Raw genomic sequence first — 24,541 nt, forward strand, 5'->3', positions numbered from 1 at the left:
AACTCTCTGCCTTTATACGTTAGCTTGCCATCTCTGGTGCTCTTTCTATCAAACCTCAGATGTACTTCTCTTGGGAGTTACTGTTGCATGGATCCTAAATGTTTCATCTGTTTCATTAGTCACCTCTTCTCAGCTTATCTGTAGGATTCCAACTACAATAGTTATCATGATTTCTCCCAGATTTTCTTCTTTAGCTTCCACTATATTTTGGAACCTCAAAAAATAACATGATCTCTTCATCTCGAGATAGGTTGGAGAGTTTTCTAATTCTTTGTTTGAGTAATTTCTGGTCTATAGTTTGAATTTTTTCCCCATTTTGCTTCATTTTTTTCTCTACAATTATTATTCTTTCTTCATTTTTTGGGATGGTGGCTTGGTTGGTTTCTATCTTGTTGTCCATCCTCGATATATCTGTCTTTGGTTCTGTGTGGTTATTTGTTATTAGTCTTGGAGCTTCAACATTGTTTCTTGCACCATATTCAAGGTATTATTCATATTCTGCATCAATGTTGTTCCTCCCTTTTCTTTGCCTATAGGCACCATCTCCTCTATCTGTCTCTGTGATGCAGGTGAAGAGATGTTAGTATCTGACACTGGAACTGGTTTTTTGCCTACTCTTGGTGGATTGCTTGCCATTTCTTTTATAGTTTGATTTTGTTTCTCTAAGATTTTAAATATCCTGTTCTAGATAACCATATACGTCCTTCTATATTTCCTTCTATGTAGATCTATTACTGTATAGTTACTTTTACTCTACTGTGGTTATTAAAATCTAGTACAGTTAAATTGAATTTATTTTTTTAAGCTGGCACTTATGTCAGCTTAAAATCTATTATCTATTTGAAATGGCTACCTTTATCTATATTTGCAATAATGCTATCTAGGCAGGATTATTAGGTAGAAGAGGGGGAGAGAGCACAAAAAGTCAAGGGGAGAAAACAGGAACAGAAGAAAGAGAAGGGAGTGGGAGGAGAATCCTTAATTAGGAGGAATTAATTATTTGTTTCTATTTCTAAATATGTCTATGTTATCCACAAAACAATCAGTTTATAGTAAACTTTAAATATTATGTAATAAATCTCTTATATCTATCTATGCCTATATATCTATTAAAATATAATTAATAAAAAGTTAAATAAATGGCTATATGTGTTGAGGGTTATCTGTATTATAAATGTTACTAAACTAACTAGCAAATATAAATACAATAAAGTTATTCTAACAAGCTAAATATATTCAAAATACTGTGATTATAAAATATAAATGGTCTTAAATGTGAAATATTAATTAAATATATAAGTGATTATTAAGTAGTTATTAAATTTATTAAAACTATTACAATGTTCTTTCACAGATTTTACCTTATACTATCAATCAGAATAAATTATAACATTTTTATGCAGTTCCTGGAATAGCCCTCCAAAATCTTCTATTTTGTAGGTTTGTGGTCTCCGTTTTGTTTTTATAAGTCAATCCAAGTTCGCTGGTCCTACTGACTAATCAATGTTTTAAATTAATTTAAGATGAATTTAATAGATTTAATACAATTCCATTGAGTTTCTTGACAAGATGTGGTGATGGTCAACAATGTCCCACAACGATTGGGGGGCAGGGTCTCATAACTGCACCACCGGGATATTTTCCTCTCTCCTGGGAAATGTCCCCAAATCCCATTGCCCGGGAGTTCTGGTCCTTTTGGACCAGACCAGATCTCCTGCAGGGAGAGTGATGCATGGGACGCTGCCAGAGGCCTGGCTGGGGCCAGCATGCCCTGCTGGGCGAACTGACTTGTCTCGTACCGGCTGTGGTGAAGCCGGACAGACAGCCTTGCCTGTTCCGACACAGAGACTATGTAACGCCGGTAGGATAGCCGAATGATTCCATCTGGAAAGAGAATTGAAAGACTTACTTGCAGAGGGGAAGAAGAGATTTTCTGTTTATGATCGTAAGCAGAGAGTGCCTGAATGGGATTTTAGACCTTTGTTTCTCGCTTGGTTGCTGGACAGAGTTAAAATGTCCTGAGATTGAAGAAGGCAGCTAATTGTGCAGTGGCATTTTAGCGAAAGCTCCTAAAGTGGTGAAATTGCCCATCATTTGGATTATTTTCCACTACCTAATTGAAACTCTTTGAAACTCGCCTTTTGGAATTTGGAACCTTTGTTGTGGAATCCTTATCTTTACTTTCTTCTATAAACAAAGAACAACGGCAGAATATAACAGGAAGTGATAGCAACCGGAAGTAATAGCCAAAGTGTCATTCTGAGTTATTTAGAGAGAAGACCTGGAAAATTGATCACCTAGTGACATCATGTGGCCAGAAGAAATATAGCAGTCTGCTTATGGTTTAAAGACAATATTCTTACTTTGAGTCAATTTGATCTAATTGGACTGATTGATTTGACTGGAATTACATATGTTACAAGTGTAAAGACAGTGCTCTTGAGAAAATTGATCTGCTAATGCATGGAAGGAAATCAGCGTTCAAGACGAAATGATTTGAACTGAATTAAACTGATTTGAATTGATTTGATCTAATTGGACTGATTGGTTTGACTGAAATTACATTTGGACTGTCTGATCTGACTGAAATTACATTGAATAATATAAATTGAAATTGAAATTAAATCCTTCTAAGAATTAAATGCTTTTAAGAAAATTAAAATTAAAATACTAGTAAGAATATTTAGAAGTTACTAAAAGATATTAGCACTTTCTTTTCTCTGTTCTCTATTCTTACAAAGTTCTTACAAAGTTATATATTACAAAAAGAATTGAGTATATGAATGGGATTTATTAAGAGTTTAATATTTTAATTTCATGGGAGCTTACTAATGAAAATACATATACAGTGATCCCCTGGTTATTGCGTCCCCGACCATTGCGAACAGGATAATTTGCGATTTTTGAACCCGGAAGTCAAAACACCATCTGCGCATGCGTGCCCTTTTTTCTATGGGCACGCATGCGTAGATGGCGCCCGGCAGATCAGCTGCTGGGCGGCTTCCCTGGGTCTTCCCCCTCTTGCTGGCGGGAGGGCGAAGCCCCCCCCAGCACCCGCTCGCCCGCCCTTCGCCCTTCGCCCGGTAAGTTCGCCAGGAGTCAGCGGAGAACGGCGCGCCTGTTTTAAAACGATCGGAGCCGGCCGGCTCCGATCGTTTTAAAACAGGCGCGCCGTTCTCCGCTGACTCCTAAAGCGGGGAAGTTCGCCAGGAGTCAGCGGAGAACAGCGCAACTGTTTTAAAACGATCAGAGCTTTCCAATGAGTCCCGAAGACAAACGTCAAACTTCCGCGTTTGTCTTCGGGACTCATTGGAAAGCCGCGCGGGTGTTTTAAAACGTCCCCGCCGACATGGGGGGCTCGCTAGCACCCCCCCGAACCCCCAACCCGGGTTCGGGGGGGTGCTAGCGAGCCCCCCATGTCGGCGGGGACGTTTTAAAACACCCGCACGGCTTTCCAATGAGTCCCGAAGACAAACGCGGAAGTTTGACGTTTGTCTTCGGGACTCATTGGAAAGCTCCGATCGTTTTAAAGCAGGCGTGCCGTTCTCCGCTGACTCCTAAAGCGGGGAAGTTCGCCAGGAGTCAGCGGAGAACGGCGCAACTGTTTTAAAACGATCGGAGATTTCCAATGAGTCCCGAAGACAAACGTCAAACTTCCGCGTTTGTCTTCGGGACTCATTGGAAAGCTGCGCGGGTGTTTTAAAACGTCGCCGCCGACATGGGGGGCTTGCTAGCACCCCCCCAAACCCGGGTTGGGGGTTGGGGGGGTGCTAGCGAGCCCCCCATGTCGGCGGCGACGTTTTAAAACAGCCGCGCCGCCCCCAATCTTCGGCTCCTCGCTAGCGCTGCGGAAGTTAAAAACACCATCTGCACATGCGCACAATGTGTTTTTACTTCCGCAGCGCTACTTCGCGAAAACCCGCTTGTTGCGGGGGGTCCTGGAACGGAACCCTCGCAACGAGCGGGGGATCACTGTGCTTTATATATATATATACAAATATATAAGCAAGTGATATAAAGTGTAAAATGGAAGAAGTATATAAGAGGAGAAAATTTAATGGCTTATAAATGAAAAAATTGAAAATAGCTTTGATTATTGCGCTTTATATAGGTGAGATATTTGATAATGGTTATTATTAGTTTTGGGTGACATTTTTTTTCTTCTTTGCTCCCTTTGCTCTCTTTTTTATTATTCTGATTGTTTGAATTATAAATTGCTTATATGATTCATGGTGATAAACAAAGTGGAAGGAAGGGGGAAAAGAAAAGGGAGGAAAGTTATAATAATAGTAGGATTAATATGGGATAATAACTAGCACTAATTTTGTTAGGCATTATAAGGAAAGACAGTTGAAATAACAAAGATACAAAATCAATAGATTAGGGAAGATTATCACTGAGTTCCATAGTGGAAGATATTTAGAATTAGGGAAATATATAGATTAGGGAAGATTATAGTACTGCATTTAGCAGTGAAAATAATTAGTATAGGAAAGATTATTGCACTGATATGACAGTGACACAGATTAGGGAAGATTATTATGCTGCGATTGGCAGCAGGATTTATAGATTAGGGAAGATTATCACACTAAGAACGACAGTGGAAAATATCTAGATTAGGGAAGAATATTAATACTTTGGTCTTTTGTAATGGAAGATACTTATCGCATAAAATAATGGAATGATAATGATTTATATTTATTTTGATTTGTTAAAATAGAAGGGATATACTGATATAATGAATGAAGTGAAATAAATGAATTGAATAGGAAATGTATTTTAAAATTTTTAACAACAACCCTTCCTCCTATGTATAGATTAAGATACGATATGAATAGTGGTTTTCTTTTCTTTTTCTTTTCCACTCTTCTTTTTTCTTTCCTTTTTCCTTTTATTCTTTTTTTTTTTAAATTCTTTTTTTCCTGGGTTTTTAAAGAGATGTAAATTTGGATATTTTCTATTATTAAGGGCAGTTATGATAAAATGAGGGTTTTTTCTTAAATGAAAGTAGGAATGTGTTTTCTAAGAAGGTTAGAAAGAGATGGAAGCATGATGGCATAGTTAGGAAAAATAGCAAATAGCCAAAAGAAATTTAGATAGCTATAGCACTTTAAATATAAATGAAAGCGAAGAACATTATCTAAAATCTTGGAAAGGAGATAGCACAAGATGAATGATATATACCAGAAATAATTGGATAAATAATTATAAAAAATTGATTACTTTGACTAAGAATTTGGCATTTGATATTGTATTGTACTATATTTTAATTTGAGGTATGTAAATTGGAATCTCTGTAAGGTGTGAAAAACAATACAAAATTTATAAACCCCCCCCCAAAAAAGTGTGTCCCACAAAAATCTGATAGTCCAATAAGTCTAATATCCACCATGCTTCAGAGAGTTCTATGCTTATTTTTTTGAGTCTCTCTGTGTTGCCTATCACATCACTTCCGTTCTCTCCCTAACTTACAATTCTCCAAAGGAAGGGGGGGAAAAACACCTATGGTTCTCCAGGCTACAGATCTAAAGAGTCCAAAGGGGCCAGTTGTATTTTTCTCTCTATATATATAGGTGGGTTCACCTCCACCGATCCGTACCTTCTGCTTCGGAATCTGCACCTCCCGTTCTCTATCAGTTCTGATTTCACGATACCGCCGGCTTTTCACACTAGTATTTTCTCTCCTCGATCTTTTTGTCAGGTGCTCTGAATCTGCCTCAGGATACTCAGCAGCCCCGCATAGTCCATAGTTCCAGCAGATTAACGAACATTTGCATTTCGGCGACCACTCAGTCCGAGCGCCAAATCAACTACCAAGCCCTCACTCGCTCTCAAAATCTCCACGTCACAGCCTCTCCGCCGCCCCATTCCAACTGCCCAGTTCCATACCGCTCAGCAGCTGATTGTCAAATTGTCAGTTCTCCAAAATCGGATGAAATCAGACCAAATAAGCTGTTAAATTTACAATAGTCAAACTCTATTGATCTGATAAGACAATTCCAAAATACATAAGGGATATATAGCAATCCCATTTAGGAGATTCACATGGTTCTGCCATATGTTCTCTCTCCCCCCTCAGTAATCCAAGGAGCTCCAAATGTGCAGCAAGGATCCCGGGCATTTTCACACATTTCAGGGCTTCTCTCATTCATGAAGGAAGGGAGGGAATGAAGATAGGTTCTGCCGTAAGTTCTCTTTCCCCGTCAACAATCAAAGAAGCTCCGAACGTGCAGCAAGCTTTTCAGGCATCTTCGCACATTTCAGGGCTTCTCTCACTCATGAGGAAGGGAGGGAATGGAGATAGGTTCTGCTGTACGTTCTGTCTCCTACTCAGCAATCCAAGAAGCTCTGAATGTGCAGCAAGCTTTCCAGAGTGAAAATCTTCCTCTCAATTTGCTCTCATGCGTGTGTGTGCAGCAAGGGGGAGAATCAGGCCAGGCCAGCTGAGAGCAGGAGTTGTGGGAAAGAAAAAAAAGACTGCTGCTGCTTTCCTTCCATGCAGCCAAAAGCAAAAGCAGCAGCAGTCTTTTTTTTCTTTCCCCCAACTCCTGCTCTCAGCCTGCCTGTCCTGATTCTCCCCCTTGCTGCTTGGTTGCTTTGGACTGCTTGTTGGAGCATTTTAAAGCGCAGTCCTGCCTGTAGGATCGATGCTTGCTTCCTCTTCCTCGCAGGCATGAGTGCGTTTCAAATTACTGTAGGCAGAGCCCAGAGCAGGGGAGCCAGTCCCGTGGGGTGTGCACTTCTCGCTTGCTCTCTCTCCGAAAAATGTGACAGAGCTACAAGTCCCAGGTAGGATGCACATCTCCCGGACCTCAACAGCAAACCAGAAGTGAATTTTTCTGAACTTCCAGTTTGTCTGTTGGGCAATTTTTTTCACCTACCAGGCTTTGGAAAGGCCTGTACGCATGCGAGACGGCAGTGCGGGGGTGGTGGTTGCAAATGTGTGGGGGGAGGGAAGGGGTGTGGGCACGTCACACATGCTAGCATCCCCCCACATGCTAGCATCCCCCCACACACCCTTTTTGGAACCAAAAAAGGTTTTCCATCACTGGCTTATAAGTTGAAGAAGAAAAAGAAAAGCACTAAGCAATTAGAAGACAACGATGGAGATATACAACATCGAGAGGAGGGGGAAAAGCAGATTGTTTGGACCTATTATAAGAATAAACACTTGTCTAAGCCAGTGTTTCCCAACCTTGGCAACTTGAAGATATTTGGACTTCAATTCCCAGAATTCCCCAGCCAGCATTCGCTAGCTGGAGAATTCTGGGAGTTGAAGTCAAATATCCTCCAAGTTGCCAAGGTTGGGAAACACTGGTCTAAGCAAGGAGGTTTCGCAGCTCAGTAAAGCTTCACAGCTCAGAGAGAACTTATTAGCTTGGAAAAGCTTTGTTCAGTAATCAGTAGTAACTGTGAGAGGGACCTTGGAGTCTGGTGGACCACCATTTAAATAATTGATCAATGGAACAGCTTGCCTCCAGAAGTTGTGAATGTTTCAACACTGGAAGTTTTAAAGAAGATGTTGGATAACCATTTGTCTGAAGTGGTGCAGGGTTTCCTGCCTTAGCAGGGGGTTGGACTAGACTTCCAAGCTCCCTTCCAACTCTGTTTTTCTATTCTATTATTGCAGAAATTATACAAGTAGAATCTGTTTCTCTTGCAATCTAAACTGTAAACACAATAATTTTCATGTTATTACTTTGTCAACTCAGTTATTTTGATGGTAGCCAATCTTCTCTGATCTCACAAAGTTAATCAGACTTGGATTTAAAAAGCCAGGGCCTGTGGTTTACATTGGGAAGAAATATCAAGAAATATCCCATACTTAAATTTCTTTGGAAAAAATGCTGCAATCTTTTAACATACTAATAGTTGTTTCAACTTTGCCCTCTTTAGGACTGTACTGGGAAAGCTTTGCCTAAGGTAGAAAAAGCCTGTGAATATGTTAAAGGTGAGAGCATGTTTCCAGAAATTAAACTCTAAGCATTTTGGAAATATTTTAATATACTGTTATGTGGTTGTGTTACTGTACATATTTTTTAAGTACTGTAACTTCATTATTCAATCCACTTACATTTGTGCTACCTATGTGTTCTGTCTTGTACAGCAGCTGACCGATTAGCCCCAAATGAAAGCTCAAACATACACACACAGGTTTCAAAATAAAGCAAGAGTTCTTTTTACTAGACATTTGTTACTTCACAAACACAAATTAAAGCAATGTCTCTTCCTTTGCCAAAATCCGGGTGTAAGGCCAAATTGATAAGATAACAGCACAAAAGTGTACTCACAAGATTAACCCTATAAATGTCCAACACTGAATCCAGGTTTGTCAAGCAAAACACTCTTTACAGGCTTTTCTCCTCCGGAGGCACAAATGTTGACTTCTTGCAAAGAGCACTCTGTAAACTCCTCCCCTTAAATACTCTCGGGGAGCGCTGACTATGCACAGGTATGCTCATTTCTTCTTTCAGATCTTTCTCAACTGCTCCTGCCAGCCCCAAATTTTGTTTACTATCCGAAATGTGCGACCAAGGCTGCTTTGCAAAGCAGCTGCCACAAGATCTGAGGGGACGGGGTGAGAGGTAATGTGAGTCGGGATCTGATACGCCCCTCCCTGTCTCTACCGTCTAACTGCTCCAAGCTGCAGAAAGGGTAGGGCTGGCTGCAATACCGGCAGCTTCGGGGGGCTCCTTTCCTCAGCGGTTCAGTTTGTTACCTCCAGGCAGCTGCACCAACTTTTTCTTTCCCGGCGGTGGCGGCTACTGGAAGGGAAATCGCCGATTTCAGTAGCAAGAGCGCCGGGAACGTCACGTGGTGAAGGGAAGCCGACGGAGCCATCTCAGCAATTGCTGCCGCTCCTGCAGCTTCCCTTCATTACGTGACTTCCCGGCGCTCTTGCTACTGGAAGGGAAATTGCCGCGTGTTGGAGCCACAGGGAAGGAGAAAGTTTTTGAAGCTGCTTACAGGTAATAAAAGGAAGCAATGAGGAAAGGAGCCCCCAGAAGCTGCCAAGATTTCAGCAGCCCCCACCCTTCCTGCAGCTTGGAGCTCTTAGAGAGCTCCTCAGCCCCCCTGAAGCTGCTGGGATTACATTTCGGATAATGAACAAAATTTTCTCTGGCTGTTCGGTATCTGAATTTTTGTTCAGATACCGAAGCAAATTTTTGCCGAAAATTTTGTTCGTTATCTGAAATGTACGAGAAAGGAAGCGTTCGAGTACCGAGGTACCACTGTAGTTATAAACACAACAACCATGCTTAAAATCAATCATATACAAACTTTTCTTTTCTCATTACTCCCTCAATGGAGGCTCTTATCTCTCCCCATGTAACATTTTCTGTTAATTTTATACAATATTAGCAATTCTTAAAAATCTAAATTAATTTTTTCCCTCACCGTCTTACTACAAAAGGTTACAACAATGCAAAGAATAATAAAATCTCTTTTATCTAAATTTTAATCTTATATCATATAGCTAATTAAAAATTATCTATATATGTATCTTTAATAAAAGAAACTATTCATAATATATCACCTACATCGTAAAATAAAGTTCTATATGTTTAAAATCTAAACAATAAGTAAATTTTGTGTTATATCATTATATAGTGCTAGCACTATTTCTCATCTTTGCCATCTGGCTTGCAAAACTTAAATCAAATTCTCTTGTTTCAATTTTTCCAAAATTAACCAATTGCTAATACATACATATCTCTTAATTTTCTATCCAATCATAAAACTTCCCCCAAATTTTATAATAACCCGAGTCCTGTTTATAAGTTTCAAAGTCAATCTACTCATACTCTGAATGTAGCTCTCCCCCCCCCCCCCCCCAGCCATAACTAGTTGCTAACAATCTTTCCAGCTCTTACCTTGCAGGCTCTTTCATTGTTTGTGAAGAATGTTTTCCAAGCCCTAAGTCTTTGCAGGTTTTTTTTTATTGCTCTACTTGCTCCGACTGTTTCTTTCCAGGTACTAAAGATGTTCCCAGATCTTACTGGTTTACAAGCTCTTTCATTGTTACTGTCTCAGAATAAAGGTTTTTTTAAGCCTTTAACCAGGGGATAAAATTATGTGTTTAAGGTGACAGACTAAGGATGCTAGCCAGATGAATACCTGGTAAGCAGATTCTTTTCCCTATTTTCCTCTCCAAAACTAACTACTCTGGTGCGTCTTATATTCCAAAAAATACGGTAGGTTCATGATGGCAAACCTATGGCACATGTGCCAGAAGTGGCACACAGAATCAATTCTCTGGACATAAAAAGCCATCACCTGTTGCTCTTCCAGATACTGGTGCACCAGCCAGCTGGTTTTCATGTGCCAGCAGCTGTCCAGTGGTGTGCATGTGTGCACCAAGAAGATGATCTTCCTGTTTCAAGTGTATGCATGCACATCAGCCATAGACTTCTGTTTTCTGGCGCGCATGCACATGCGAAGATCAACAACAGCAAGAACAACAGATGCACAAGCCAAAAGTCGTGGAGAGGGGATCCCAGGGGTCACTTCCTGAGGAACTAGGGTTTTCAGCCAGGACAGGTGGGCTGAGACTTCTCTCCCTCCCTGCCCGAGTGGATTTCTTACATAGCCCAACCCCCCAGCCTGCAGCGCATCCATGATCAAGAGCACCTGCCAACCCTGCCATTTTGTCAAGGAAGCACAACAGCTTCCTAGCTGGCATGCTGTCTCCAGCATTCCTCTTGCTCAGCCTCACTCCTAGAAGTGCAGCAGCAGTGGCAGCTGCAGGGAGAAGGGCAGGAGCAACTGGCCTACTTGGGCGCATGGCGCAGCATTTGCTGACTTGGTGAGCGGCTACCCCACCCGCGGCTCCTACTGCAGCCGGGGAAGTGGCAGTGTGAGAATCACCAGCGCTAGAGGCAAGGGGGTGGCAGTGGCAAGAATGGGCAGGTCAGGGCTTCTCTCCCTCCCCACTAGAGGCCTGGGACCACACAAGAAGCCTGTTCATGAAGGGAGGGAGAGAAGCCCCGTCCCGGCTGGCAACTCTGCTCCTGTTCTAGGTTCTGGCCTGCCGCCTCACCCGGCAGCACCAGTTCTCATGCTGTTGCTTCTCCATTGGTGGCAGAAGCAGCAGGCAGGCAGCTGCCCTGCAGCCAGCTAGCCAGCCAGCCAGGGCCTAAGCCAACCATGTGCTCCAGACCACAGATGCGCTGCTGGCTGGAAGGCTGGGGCTGCACAAGTAGCCCACTTAGGCGGAGAGGGAGTGAAACCCTGTCCTGCCTGTCCTTGTCACTGCCACCCCCTTGTCCCCGGTGGCGGCTGTCATGCTGCCACTTCCAGACGGGATATTGGAGCAGCCTAGGAGAAGGAAAAGCTGCTGGTAGGGAGCTGAGCTTCCCCAGGAGGACTGGAGGAAAGCACGTCTCCTCACGCATGGAGACACACCGGCCAGGAAGTGGTTAAATGTGTGTGTGGGGGGGCTGCACTGGATTTTTCCAAGGTTCGGAAGGAGCTTCAGCTTTCCAGCAGAGGGAGGCAGTGAAGAGCCCCAAAAGGCAAGGCGGCACCGACGCATATGTACCAGACAGCTGGTCTTCGTGTGCGCATGTGCACCAAAACCGGTAGACTAGGTGGCCAGTGTGCTCGCTTCTATTTTGGCACTTGGTGCCAAAAATGTTTGTGCGCGCTCCTGTTTCAGCGCTCGGTGTCCAAACGGTGCACCATCCCTGATATAGATAGTCCTTGCTGAACATCCGTTTGTTCAGTTATCATTTGTAACTGTTTTAGCAGAGAAGCTAATAATCTACATCTCTCATACATTTCAGCAATTATGGATAATCCTTGCTTACCAATTACTTATTCAGTAACCATTTAAAGTTATGACGGGGCTGAAAAAATAACTTTATAGCCAGTTTAAGGCAATGTATGACTTTTACAGTGTTCCTCAATTAATTATCGTCATTACAGGCATTATGCATTGTCCTATGCCTGATCTGTGTTATTTCTCCTTCAAAATGGGGATACTGAAGAAAAAGTGATTACAAGTAATCCTAAAGGATTGCAAGTCAACTATTTGCTCTTCCACACATCAAAAGCAATAAATTGCATTGTCACCCTAAATCAGGCACACTATGCAAATACCTTACTCTTTAAATCTTTTTCTCTCTGATCTCACCACTCTGAGAGGGTGCAATGAAAAAACCACACTATTTATTTGAACAATGTCCTATTCCTTAATCTTCCCCTTCTCCTAGAACACACATTGAAGAGGAAGGGATTTCAAGAAAGTACTGTATTTACTTTTAAGATAAAGTATGTCAATCTAGTAAAAATTCTGAAACTTGATCAAAATTTTAAATGTCATAATCTGAATGCAATTTCCAATGCATTTCCAATCTAAATTTCAGGAATTCCAAGAGAACAAACAGCTTTTTAAATAACACAACTAACACCCCTCCCCCATACAATTACACCCTCCTTGCCTTTCGTAAACTTCTTAAAACCCACCTCTGCCGCCAGGCATGGGGGAACTGAGACATCTCCCCCGGGCCTATACAGTTTATGCATGGTATGTTTGTGTGTATGTTTTCTTTTTAATAAGGGGTTTTTAATGACTTTTAATTATTAGATTTGTTATATGTTGTGTTATCATTGTTGTGAGCTGCCCCAAGTCTACGGAGAGGGGCGGCATACAAATCTAATTAATAATAATAATAATAATAATTATTATTATTATTATTATTATTATAGATGTAATGCTGACCTAGGAAATGGATCTTGATGTGCTAATTACCAATGAACAGTGGCAACAGTAAAGAACAAGGAAAACAAAATAACCAATTGTTAATAATTGGTTCACCTGATTTAAACCCCAATTAAACATAAAAGTTGATTGATACTTCTTAGTTAATAATTGTTTCTTAGTCAAGATTGTCACAAGGACATTGTGCAAATACCTTTTAAATTAATATGCCTTTATTATATCAATATATCAAATATATTTCTAATTTTGTAACTAGCTATTGATAATGGAAACATAAAAATAATAATTTAAAGTCTTGAATAATATTTAAATGCTCTAGTAACTAGGTATTAATAGGTAATGTAATACTGTTTTTTTTAAGAGAGTTATGAAATCATCAAAGCTCCACCTCCAGGATTTTATCCAAGGCTTGGTGTTATAGGTTTTGCTGGTATTGTTGGATTGTTCTTGTCAAGAGGTATGTTTGTTTTCAATGTTTGTTCAAATATTGGTGTCCATTTTCTCTTTTAGCAAGGCAGAATTTAAACTGCAATATACAATTAATTGATACTGTGATGCTCACTCAGAATGTTGCCATTATTAAACTATAAATAAAAATTTCAATACATCAGCATTAGAATTTATTTGGAATAATCTCAACATGTTTCAGACAAGAGGACCATGTATAATAAAGGTGTAAAAATACCTATTACAAACTAACAATTATATCAAGTAATTCAAAAATAAATTCCATTAAGGAACATGATTATTATGCATTTAATGGCTCATTTTTATACAGTGAAAAAATACATATTCTTGTACAGAGTAACATTACATAAATCATGATCCTTTTTAAAAGGTATTGTTACTATGTAGATGATAGACATACATCACAAGTAGGCATTGTTTTCATATTGATGCTGAATTCATATGTTAAAAATCATGGCTTATCTATAAGGTACATGTTGTATATGGTATAAGTTCTTAGTCTCTAGTAGATGAAGTAGAGGTAGAAAAGAATCCTGACTAAACCTTGTCTCTGCTATTAATCAGAGTTCTTCTGGGCTAGATTGATAAATGAATAATCTGACACAGTATAAGCACTCATAAACAGCATTTAATTACTAGAGCAAGTCTTTATCGCTTGTTGAATATATCTATGTTGCTAGACAATATGTACTTTTTAAGATGTTTTAGAATTTGGAGATTGAATTATAAATTAAGTATCTTTCAATAACCAAAGCCAGGTTTGCATCATCTTGCTACAATGTTTAGTATTCCTTTGCTCTTCATTATTCCGTTTTCCTAAATCTTTATATCTAATTGTCATCATTTAACATACTTTCCCCAACCTACTTATTTCATCTGGCTGATAATCTGCCCTTTTGGGGACACTGCCATGCAGTGGCTTAATAATGCTGGAATTGCAGGCCAGAAATGGTCTACACACTGGCAGTTCGAGTATGCTTTTTGAGACAGAGTGAGCTCCTGTCATTTCGGCCCCAGCTCTTAGTCACCCAGCAATTTGAAAGCATGCAATATTGCAAGTAGATAAATGGGAAAAACCTAGCTACATTTGTGTGTGGTGACGGGAAGCGGCTCTGGATTTAGCCAGATGTGAGACAATGCAACATGAGGCAAGTGAGATGAGACCAGCAGAGGAGCCTGGAAGAGTCAGCAACCTGAACACCACTAGTCAGCTATTGTAAACTAATTTGTCCCCTGTGGTGCACCAAGGATAGGCATACAAGCACTAAACAGAATGAACTAGCAATTTAAGCTATTGGGATTGCATTGTGTGTAGTATTTATAGATTTCCCTGACATTGTATGCCTTACTCTTTGTATGCCATATGTAAGCCCTTTTAATTTAATCTTATTCAGTATATCATACATTAGAAGTATCATTTCTTCTACGGAATAGGTTCTAAAATTAAAAGATTGGTGTATCCAATAAGCTTCATGGGGATTGGTATTGCTGTCTACTACCCACAGCAAACAGTTGCTGTTGCCAAGGTAATTATTGAAAATAATCCTTCTTATTTATGTACGCTTATATTTCTTGAAATCTTGTAATTCTCGCTGCTTGGAGAATCCAGGTATGAGTTATTTTCTTGTCTGATTGGCCAGGGACTGAGTTGCAATTTCTTTGGGCACGCCTCTTCCTCCAGCCGAGCACCAGTTTTTTCAACTCAGTCGTTTCAACTCAGGGGTGGGCAGTTAATTTTGCCATGGGGCCCCATGGGAAATTGGGATGGTTTTAGAGGGCCGGACTAACATAATTAACTCAGTTCTACCCAATACTGTATATAGTATACATATACTATCTTTTCATAAACAAACAGTATGTTAAACAATGCAAAGATTTACAATACAGTGAAAATATGGAGGACCTAATTACATCATTATTTAATGATGAATGATGAACTGCAAACAGCTTGTCATTGTTCACTTTAGAAAATTGTTAACTTTAACATTGTTTGGAAAAACTTGCTATTTTAGATCAAGATATCATGTTAGTTTTTTAAAGACTAGCATCCCTTTAAGTTAGTAAAGAACAGTAAATGAACAGAGTTCTGTTCAAAGTTCTGCTCAGATTAAAGAAATTAGAGTTTGAGAAGGGTTGATTAAGCTTGGAGTATTGTTTTGTTTGCTTTTTTAACTATAATTATTTTTCTATTTAGATGTATAAATTTTAGGAATTGCTGATTTGTTTTAATAAAGTTAGAAGTATTAATTATAATAAGATATGTAGTATGTGATTCTGATTTAGATTAATGCATAAATGGAATTGAATTTAGAATTGTTGGGGAGATTAATGATGTTAATAATTTTTAATTAATTGAAAATAGAGAATATTTAGAATTTTTTTCCTTTTTTTCTTTTCTCAAATTGATTGAAATTTAAGATTAATAATTAAGTAAGAAATGTAGATAAGTATTAGTTGGCTAAATGTTAGATGGGTTGAAATAATTTTTAAATTTGAGATTAGGTAAATGTGCTATTTATACATATATGTTTATGTTTTCTTTTTAATTTTCTTTTGTTAACATCTGATTGGCTATACAAGGTTTTCTTGGTTTATAGAAAAATGTATAAAGAAAGAAGGAAGCACTTTGGCATAATGGTTAATATTGTAAGTTAGAAATATAATTGGTGTACTTTTTGAAGGAACATTAAGGAGGGAATTTAATTAAAAGAAAAGTATGTAACTGAATGACAAAATTAGGGGGAAAAACCTTTTGCAACTTTTTTGATGATTGACATCAGTTACTAACAAAATACCGCATTTTATTCATGGAAAATCAGACCGTACACTCTATTGTTTGAATGTATGTTGAGAGAAAACATTTTAAAAAATTACCCCCCCCCCAAAAAAGTCCTTCCTTCCTCCCTTCATCCCTCCATTCATTTCATTCTTCCTTCCTTGTTCCCTCCATTTCTCCCTTCCTTCCTTCCTTCCTTCCTTCTTTTCTTTTCCCTCCATTTCACCTCCCTCCCTTCCTTCCCTCCCTCCTTCCTTCTTCTCCACTTCTTTCTTTCCTCTCCCTTTTTTCCTTCTCTCTCCTTCTCATTTGTTTCTCTTCCTCATTCTTTCCCTCCATCATTTTCTCATTTTTTTCTCTCTCTCTTTCTCTCTCTCTCACATTCCCTCCCCCTCTCACTTCCCCCCTCTCCCCCTCTGTTTCTCTGCCTCCATCTCTGTCTGAGCTAATAAGGAGGGAAGGGGGGGTAGGATTTCTCCCAAATTCCTGGCTTGAGGCAGGTCTAAAAGCCCAAGAAGAACTGGTAGAAGGCTTGCATTTAATAGAATTTCAGCAGCTGGGGAAAAAAAGTGGTGCACTTCCCCCTCCTTAAGAGAGCCTTCTGGGCTTACCAAGCGCCCTTCTCCCGGTTGGAGCCCTTTGGCAATCGCCACCCCGCTTCTCTTCTCCCTCCGCCCTGGTAAGGCAGCCGATCTTGCCCCGGCGCATTCCACCAGCAACAAAGATTGGCAGCCCTTCGCAAAAGGTAACTACTTTAACCCTTTCTGCCCCGGTGCCCGATTCAAGGCAATGCAGCCTCGCTCGCCCCCCAGAGCACCCAGGTACAAATCCAAGACGCCCGGCGCCCTCTCGGACCCGTTCTTGCATTTGCTTTTCTAACCTCCCCCTCGGGCATGTACCCCAAAGGCGGCGATCTGAAGGGGCAGCTGCAGGGCACATGAAGCGGGAGTCCACCCAATGGAACAAAACCGGCCCTGGCTGCGGCGGCTACTGTGCCATAGAGGGAACACTGGCGGCAGACTGGTCACAGATAGCAGGTGGGTCACCCCTTGCCCAGGTCTGTCCTAGAGGGATGCAGATTGAATTGCTCCTGATCATTACTATTGATTCATTGCATTAAATTGAGTTTAATTAGGATTTAATTATAAAATTGTGTTAAATTGAAGAAAATTACCAATTTGGCTGGAAAAGTGCCTGATGCATTTGTGTGAGGCTTGCTGCCTCCATGCCCCTCAGCCATTGCCACATGTCGACTAAGATGGCAGGCACAATAGAAGAAACTGCAACATAGCAAAATCTGCCTTTGAAATCCCCAGGCTTGCCTCTGCAAAAAATCCTCTGCTTCAAAAAAAAAAGAAAGGAAGAAAGAAAAAGAAAAGGCTGTTCAGAGCTTCGGACTTCAGAGCCGTTGTGCTGATCAGCTCGCTGATAACACTGTTCTACAGGTAAAAGTTATGAGCATGAAAACAGCTGTTCTTACATCATTTTGGGGTGCTAAAAACGAAAATAAGATTTAAAATGTATACTGGCTCTAGATATAAGCAACCAACTAATGAAGTAGAAAACCGCCAGGCATGCCAAGATGATATAATATTAGCTAATATTACATCACCAGATTCTTTAAAAGTCACAGTATCTGTTGCTTGGTGAGTTAGACAGCATCTTGAAACATTGTTTTATGCTAGTAAATTTAGTTATGCATTGAACATGTTTGAATAAAGCAGATAATTTCTGCTATATTTGCGGTGAAGTTACTTTTGCATCCCAAAAACGAAGGATCACAACCATGATTAAGAAAGCCTACAATTTATATTTTGGTTGCAAAATAGGAGACCAGGATAAAAACTGGCTGCCCCATATATTCAGTAATTCATGTGGAACAAGACTTGTCCAATGATTGAATGGGAATAAGCCTTCTATGTTTTTCGCTGTGCCAATGATTTGGAGAAAAGCAATAGATCATGTTATTAATTGTTATTTTTGTATGGTGCCTACAACTGAAAAAGATCTTACTAAGAAAAAAAAGTTGTTTGTGCAGTATCCAAATATTCTATCAGCAATGCATCCAGTACATCGTGAAGAAGGACTACCAATTCCAAAAGTGCCTGAATCTTTCGTAGTTGAATCCAGTGAGGAAGAACCTCAGGAAACTTGTAGTGAGGAACAGCCTTACATGATCTTTATCTGCCATTTACATCCACTGAATGTCATAACACAAATGGCATAAGAGGAACCTAATAAGAGATCTAGGTCTTCCAAAGAACAAAGCAGAGGCTTTAGGTTCAAGACTAAAGCAGTGGAATCTCCTGGCAAGTGATGTTCATATATCTCTATACCATGATTGTCAAAAAGATCTTCTATTCAGGAAGGTGGTATTTCTGTTTGTAACAATATCTGTGGTTTAATGTTGGCCATCAACATAGATTATAATCCAAATGAATGGAGGTTGTTTGTTAAGGCTTCCAAAAAGAGTCTTAAAGATATATTGCTGCATAATGGCAATCAATTACCATCCGTTCCAGTTGCTTATGCAGTTGCAATGAAAGAAACATAAAAACTTGAAAGAGCTCTTAAGATACATTAACTACGGTCAACATAAATTGTCAATCTGTGGTGACCTGAAAGTGGTTGCTATCTTACTTGGTCTTCAAAGTGGATATACAGCACCTCTACCTACGAACGCCTATACTTACAAACTTTTCTAGATACGAACCTAGTGTTCAAGATTTTTTGCCTCTTCTCACGAACCATTTTCCACTTACGAACCCAAGAAATTTCCCAGGAAATTTGAGAGTGGCACCTGGCCAGAGAAGTTTATTCCCTCTCCAAGTACCCAGAGAAAGGAAGATGCTTCGTTCGCTCTGGACTGCCCAGAGCAAAGGAAGCTTTCCCCTTACCCATTTGCTCTCTGTGTGTCCTCCAGTTTTCACTGAGAATTTCCAAGCTTTCCTCTTCCCCATTTGCTCTCTATGTGTCCTTCAGTTTTCATGGAGGGTTTCCAGGTTTTCCTCTTCCGCATTTTCTCTCTATGTGCTTTCTATGTGTCCTCTAGTTTGCAAACCCGCTGAGAGCAAATGGGGAAGAGGAAAGCTTGGAAACCTTCTGTGAAAACTGGAGGACACATAGAGAGCAAATGGGGAAGAAGAAAGCTTCCTTCGCGGCTCTGACTGCATGGTGGACTGGGGTTAAAGGTGCCTTGTGCCCCATTAAGGCAGCATTAGGGCTAAAGCCGGCTGAGCAGCCTGCTTTGGCTCTTAATACCCAGCGAGGCCGTTAAGGAGGGTGGAATCCCCGCTGGCTGACAAGCCGCCAAGCAGCTCCCCACATGTGTCAATCCACCCATGAGGCTCCCTCCGGGCAGCCTCTGCTGTCTTTTCCCCCCATTCGCTTCCTCCACCCACCCCCGAACAAGGATCAGAATGCCGGCAGTGCTTAAATACAATTCACAGATGGGTTTGCACACATTATTTGCTTTTACATTAATTTTTATGGGAGAAATTGCTTCTTCTTATGAATTTTCTTCTTACTAACCCAGTCACGGAATGAATTAGGTTTGTAAGTAGAGGTACCACTGTACTAAGTATTGCTGCTACCTGTGTGAATGGGACAGTCATGCGAAAGAATTGCATTATATCAAAAAAGACTTGCCGCTATGGCAAACACTCCAACCAGGGAATAAAAATGTTAACTCTCCAGCACTTGTAGACAGCAACAAGATTTTACTATTACAGATCAAATTGGGATTAATGAAAAAAATTGTGAAGGCAATGGACAGGTATAAAGCAGCTTTTGTGTACCTGATAAGTACCATTGCTTAGTGGTGCAAAACTAAATGAAGGAATTTATGTTGGCCCACAGATCCATGAACTTACTAATGATGATGAGTTTCTTTGTTGCATGGCAAGGAAAAGACTGCGTGGATCAGTGTTCCCTCTAATTTTTTTTCCGGATGGGCGGAAAAGTATAGTGTCTGAGCGGCAGTCCCTTTGGGACTGGGCAGCATATAAGTATACATAAATAAATAAATAAATAAAGTGTGGGCGTGCGCTATCACACATGAGGGAGTTCTTGCATCCATAATTCTATCCTTTCTATGTCTCCCTCCCTCTTTCCTCCCTCCCTATTTTCCTTTCTATCTTTCTCTCCCCCTGCCTTTCTCCAAGCCCTTCCTTTTCCCTCTCCCTATCCTACTACCCCTCTCCCTCCTTTCTATCTCTCCCTCCCTCTTTACTTTCTATCTCTCCCTCCCTCTTTCCTCCCTCCCTCTTTCCTTTGTATCTCTCCCTCCCTCTTTCCTTTCTCCCTCTTTCCTTTCTATCTTTCTCTCCCCCTGCCTTTCTCCAAGCCCTTCCTTTTCCCTCTCCCTATCCTACTACTCCCCTCTCCCTCCTTTCTATCTCTCCTTCTCCCTTTCTCTCTGTCTCCTTTCCTTCATCTTTCTTTCCTTCTCTCTCTCCCTCCCTCCCTCTTCCTTCCTTCATTTCTTGCTCTTTCTCTCTCCCTCATACCCTCCCTCTATGTCTTTCCCTCTCCCTCCTTCCCCCTCTGTCTCTCTCTCTTGCTTTCTTTCCTTCTCTTTCTCTCTTGCTTTCTTTCTCTCATTCTCTCCCCCCTCCTTTTTCTCTCTCTTTCTTTCACCACGCTGGCAACAGAGAGAAAAAGAGAGCTTGAGCCGGAGAGAGAGTGGAGGGCGCCATTGTCTTCGCCTCCGCCCAGCTCTGCAGCTAAGAGGCAGCAGCCATCAACCCCCTCGCCCTCCCAGGCGCCCAGCCATGCTCCGCCTCCCGATAGCCCGGCCGACTTTTACCTGCTGCCGGAGCCGTTTTCTCTTCATGGCGCAACTATGGAAAAAAGATATCAAGTACTACTGATCCCTATGAAGGATAAAATCCACTTCTTGTAGTCAGCTGAAAGTGTGATTCATCATTATTGCAGCTGCAGCTATTATGACTGATCAAAGGGATTCTATTAACAGCAGTTCTGCTGATTCTTCTACCTCTCACAGGATGGATGGATGTTCCCAGCCCATAAGAGCTAGGATGACGGTAGAGAGCCCTTCTACCAGGTACAAATCCTCTCATTCCAAGTCCAAACCATCCGTTTCTGATAAGGATGCCCTTACAAGACAAAGGGAGTTTGAAAGGCAGTTTACAAAGGCTCAAACGCAGGCTCAGCTTGCAAGGAGCTTTGAAAGTGCTTCTGCATTTTGCATTCCCTTGACTAGGGAAATTTTATCTCAGCCCCAGGTGGAAGACCAACTGGCATGTTCTCCTAATGTGCTGCCTGATCCTCAAGCCAGTTTTCTGGCTCCTATTCATGAGGAATGTTTACTGATCTCTGGCCATTCAGCTTCAGGGTCACAGGCTGGGGCCACAGTTAGACCATCAGCTCCTTCAGCCACCTTCACCCCTACTGCTGCTGGAATCCATTCACCTGAGCTTGCAGATCAAGGGTTGCCAATAGCTCAATAATGCTATTTTTAATACCATCACTATGGGTATTGATGCAGCTCTAACCCAAAGAGGCTTAATAGGTCAGGGGTCCAGAGTTCCTCATCAGAGTTACTCTCAGGGCAGAGATTATGTGAGAGAATCTCATTCCCTAACTCCATCAAGGCATAGTGTAGCCTCTCGAGGAGAGAAAGAGGAAAATTTGGAGGATTTTTACTTTGTGAAGATGAAGAAACCTCTCCAAGTAAATCTTCATATTGGTCTGTTTAATTCAGCCCCGTTTAGCACATTGCTGTTTAAGGCCAAAATCACTGCTAGTTTGAGTGACTCCGTTCCCACAGGAGATCGGCCTATGGCTCCTCAAAACCTTTCTGTCATTCTGTTTTGAGAGCAGGTGTTGGAGTAAGAGATGGTTCCTTCACCACATTTTTTTGTGGATTTAATTACATGATAGTGGGAACAACCAAGGTCCATACCAGTTCCTAGTGGCATGCATAGGTGCAGATATTCCACTGAGCAGGAGTTAGAGGAACTTTTGCAGTTTCCAGTCATAGATGGTTCTCTAGCCAGTTTAGCCTCCTTGGCTCTCCTCCCTTCTGACACTGCAGAGGGACTTATGGCTGAAGACAGGAAGGCAGAGCTGTCTGCTTGCAAAACTCATTAGGCAACTACTAGGCTATTAGATCAGTCACAGCAGTGTCCTTTTTACCAGGATCTCTCCTTTATGGCTCCATTAAATACAGGATAAGGTCTCTCCTGATGATGTCCGGTTGCAGTAGGACATTTGTAAATTAATAGTTGCGATGGAATGTACTCCAATCAATCAATCAATCATCAATGCTGCAAAATTTGCTTCCAGGACCCTGGCTTCAAATATCACCTCCAGACGTCCCTTGTGGCTCTGCCAGTGGCAAAATCCAAATGGAGACCAGCATAGGCCACCATTCAAGGGTTGACAACTTTTTGGAGAGGTATTAGACCCCATCTTGGTGGAAGGAAAAGACAAAAGGAAGGTTTTCCTCATTCATACAGGCGAGCAGAGAGGAGACCTTCAAACTTATTCAGAAGGCAGTCTTTTGGGGGATCTGACTCAGGGTTTTCCGCTCAACCCTATCACCATCAGTACTCACACAATCCTGACAGGCCTCAAAACACATCGTCCTTTCGGGACAGGGCTTATCAACCTCAATTTAGAAAACTCTTCCATAGGTCCAGCAACAGTTCGTACAGGCGCAATAGGTGATTCATGGTCACACATTCCCATTGGGGGCAGGTTACAGGAGTTTGCAACCAATGGCAAGAGACAACTAAAGATGCATAGGCATTACAAACGTGAGGCTCGGGCTCACCCTGGAATTTACATCCAACTCGCTGCATCTATTTGTCCAATGCTCTGTTCCAGAGATTTCTGTCGGGCTGACTTCAATCAGAATTTAAGGAAAATAAAACTCAGAGTCCATTTTGAACCCCAAAAGTGAATTTTACTCAAATCAGAACTGAAAGCATCAAAACCAAAGCAAAGAGTGAAGAAAAAGGTGCGATAGTTGCCCATATCAAAAAATCCCATTTGCTCCCCTTTGGGAATTAGCCAATCCCCATTGTCCATCTTTGTCAGGTGGACGCATTTTTACCCCCGTGTCATACTTATGGAATGCAGCTTATAACAGACTTTTTTCTCACCTCTTCTCAAGGAAATAGAAACTCATCCTGGCCTTTGCCAGAGAAGCGAAACTTATCAGGGACCTCCAGAAACTTCCCCCTCCCAAATACTCCATACTCCTCCCCTGTTACTTATGACAGCCGAAGCGTGTGTAGAGATGAAACATAGCGAGGCTGAATTTTCACATAGATCCTCATACTGGCTGAAATTCAACACCTGAAGGACATCAGGGCCTTAGAAAAGGTCCTAAAAGACCAGGAGAGGTTTTTATTCAGTTTTGTTCCTAGTTTCCAAGAGTTCAGGGGATCAGTGGGCCATTTTGAATTTAAAGGCCCTCAACTTGTACATAAAGTACAGGAGGTTCAAAATGCAATCCCTGCTTACAATCCTGGGTTGCTTTAGGAAAGGTGACTTTATGACCTCCATAGACCTAAGGAAGCATCTCTCTATGTGCCTATCAGGCCATCCCACAGGCGGTTCCTCGGGTTCATTTACTCTGTCCACGATTGGCAGTACAGGGCTCTTCCCTTTGGACTGTCCTCAGCTCCAAGGTTTTCACAAAGCTCCTGGATGTTATAGCAGCGTACCTCTGCATCAAGTCCATCCACCTGCAGTGTTACCTGGTTGACGTGTTAATTCAGAAGTTGTCATCAGTGCAGGTAGAGAGACATCTCAATTTCACAGTCCAGATCCTGAAAAATCATGGTTTCTCCATAAATTGGAAGAAAAGTCACTACCCCATCCACCAGACTGACCCATTTAGGGACAGCAATTGACACCCTGTCCTCACTAGTCTTCCTCTCACAGGAATGCAAGACAATACAGGGTGCGTTCCAAAAGTAATGCAATTATTTTTTTTTAAAGTAATTTATTGAACAGATTTTCACAAACACTTAAAATTCTTCAAAGTACAGTGGTACCTCAAGATACGAACCCCTCGTCTTACGAACAACTCGAGATACGAACCCGGGGTTCAGAAAAAATTTGCCTCTTCTTACAAACTTTTTTCGTGTTACGAACACCAAACCCGAACTTCCGGGTTCGGTGTTCGGGAGGCTGTTGGGAAGCCCCCCGGCTGTTTTAAAAGGTGACAGCCGGGCGGCGGGGCTTCCCAGCAGCCTCCGAATGCCGAACCCGGAAGTTCGGGTTTGGCGTTCGTAACACGAAAAAAGTTCGTAAGAACAGGCAATTTTTTTCTGAACCGTTCGGAGGCTGCTGGGAAGCCGCGCGGCTGTTTTAAAAGGTGACAGCCGGGCTGGGGGGCTTCCCAGCAGCCTCCGAACGCGGAAGTTCGGGTTTGGCGTTTGGCTTCGGGAGGCTGCTGGGAAGCCGCGCGGCTGTTTTAAAAGGTGACAGCCGGGATGGGGGGCTTCCCACCAGCCTCCGAACGCCGAACGCGGAAGTTTGGGTTTGGCGTTCGGCTTCGGGAAGCTGCTGGGAAGCCGCGCGGCTGTTTTAAAAGG

General features: G+C 41.6%; 1 protein-coding gene across 6 annotated transcripts in view; it reads left to right on the forward strand.

Annotated features, from left to right (window-relative positions):
• The window catches only part of APOO (apolipoprotein O), a 124,658-nt gene that overhangs the window by 66,254 nt on the left and 33,863 nt on the right, over positions 1-24,541 (forward strand). For all 6 annotated transcript variants that reach the window (XM_070750704.1, XM_070750703.1, XM_070750707.1 and 3 more), the window contains exons 4-6: positions 7,897-7,951; positions 13,086-13,181; positions 14,627-14,718. In XM_070750704.1, coding sequence (XP_070606805.1) covers positions 7,897-7,951; positions 13,086-13,181; positions 14,627-14,718 — 243 coding nt within the window. The remainder of the gene's footprint in view (positions 1-7,896; positions 7,952-13,085; positions 13,182-14,626; positions 14,719-24,541) is intronic.

The sequence above is a fragment of the Erythrolamprus reginae genome, chromosome 4 (assembly GCF_031021105.1).
Source record: "Erythrolamprus reginae isolate rEryReg1 chromosome 4, rEryReg1.hap1, whole genome shotgun sequence".
Classification (NCBI taxonomy): Eukaryota; Metazoa; Chordata; class Lepidosauria; order Squamata; family Dipsadidae; genus Erythrolamprus; species Erythrolamprus reginae.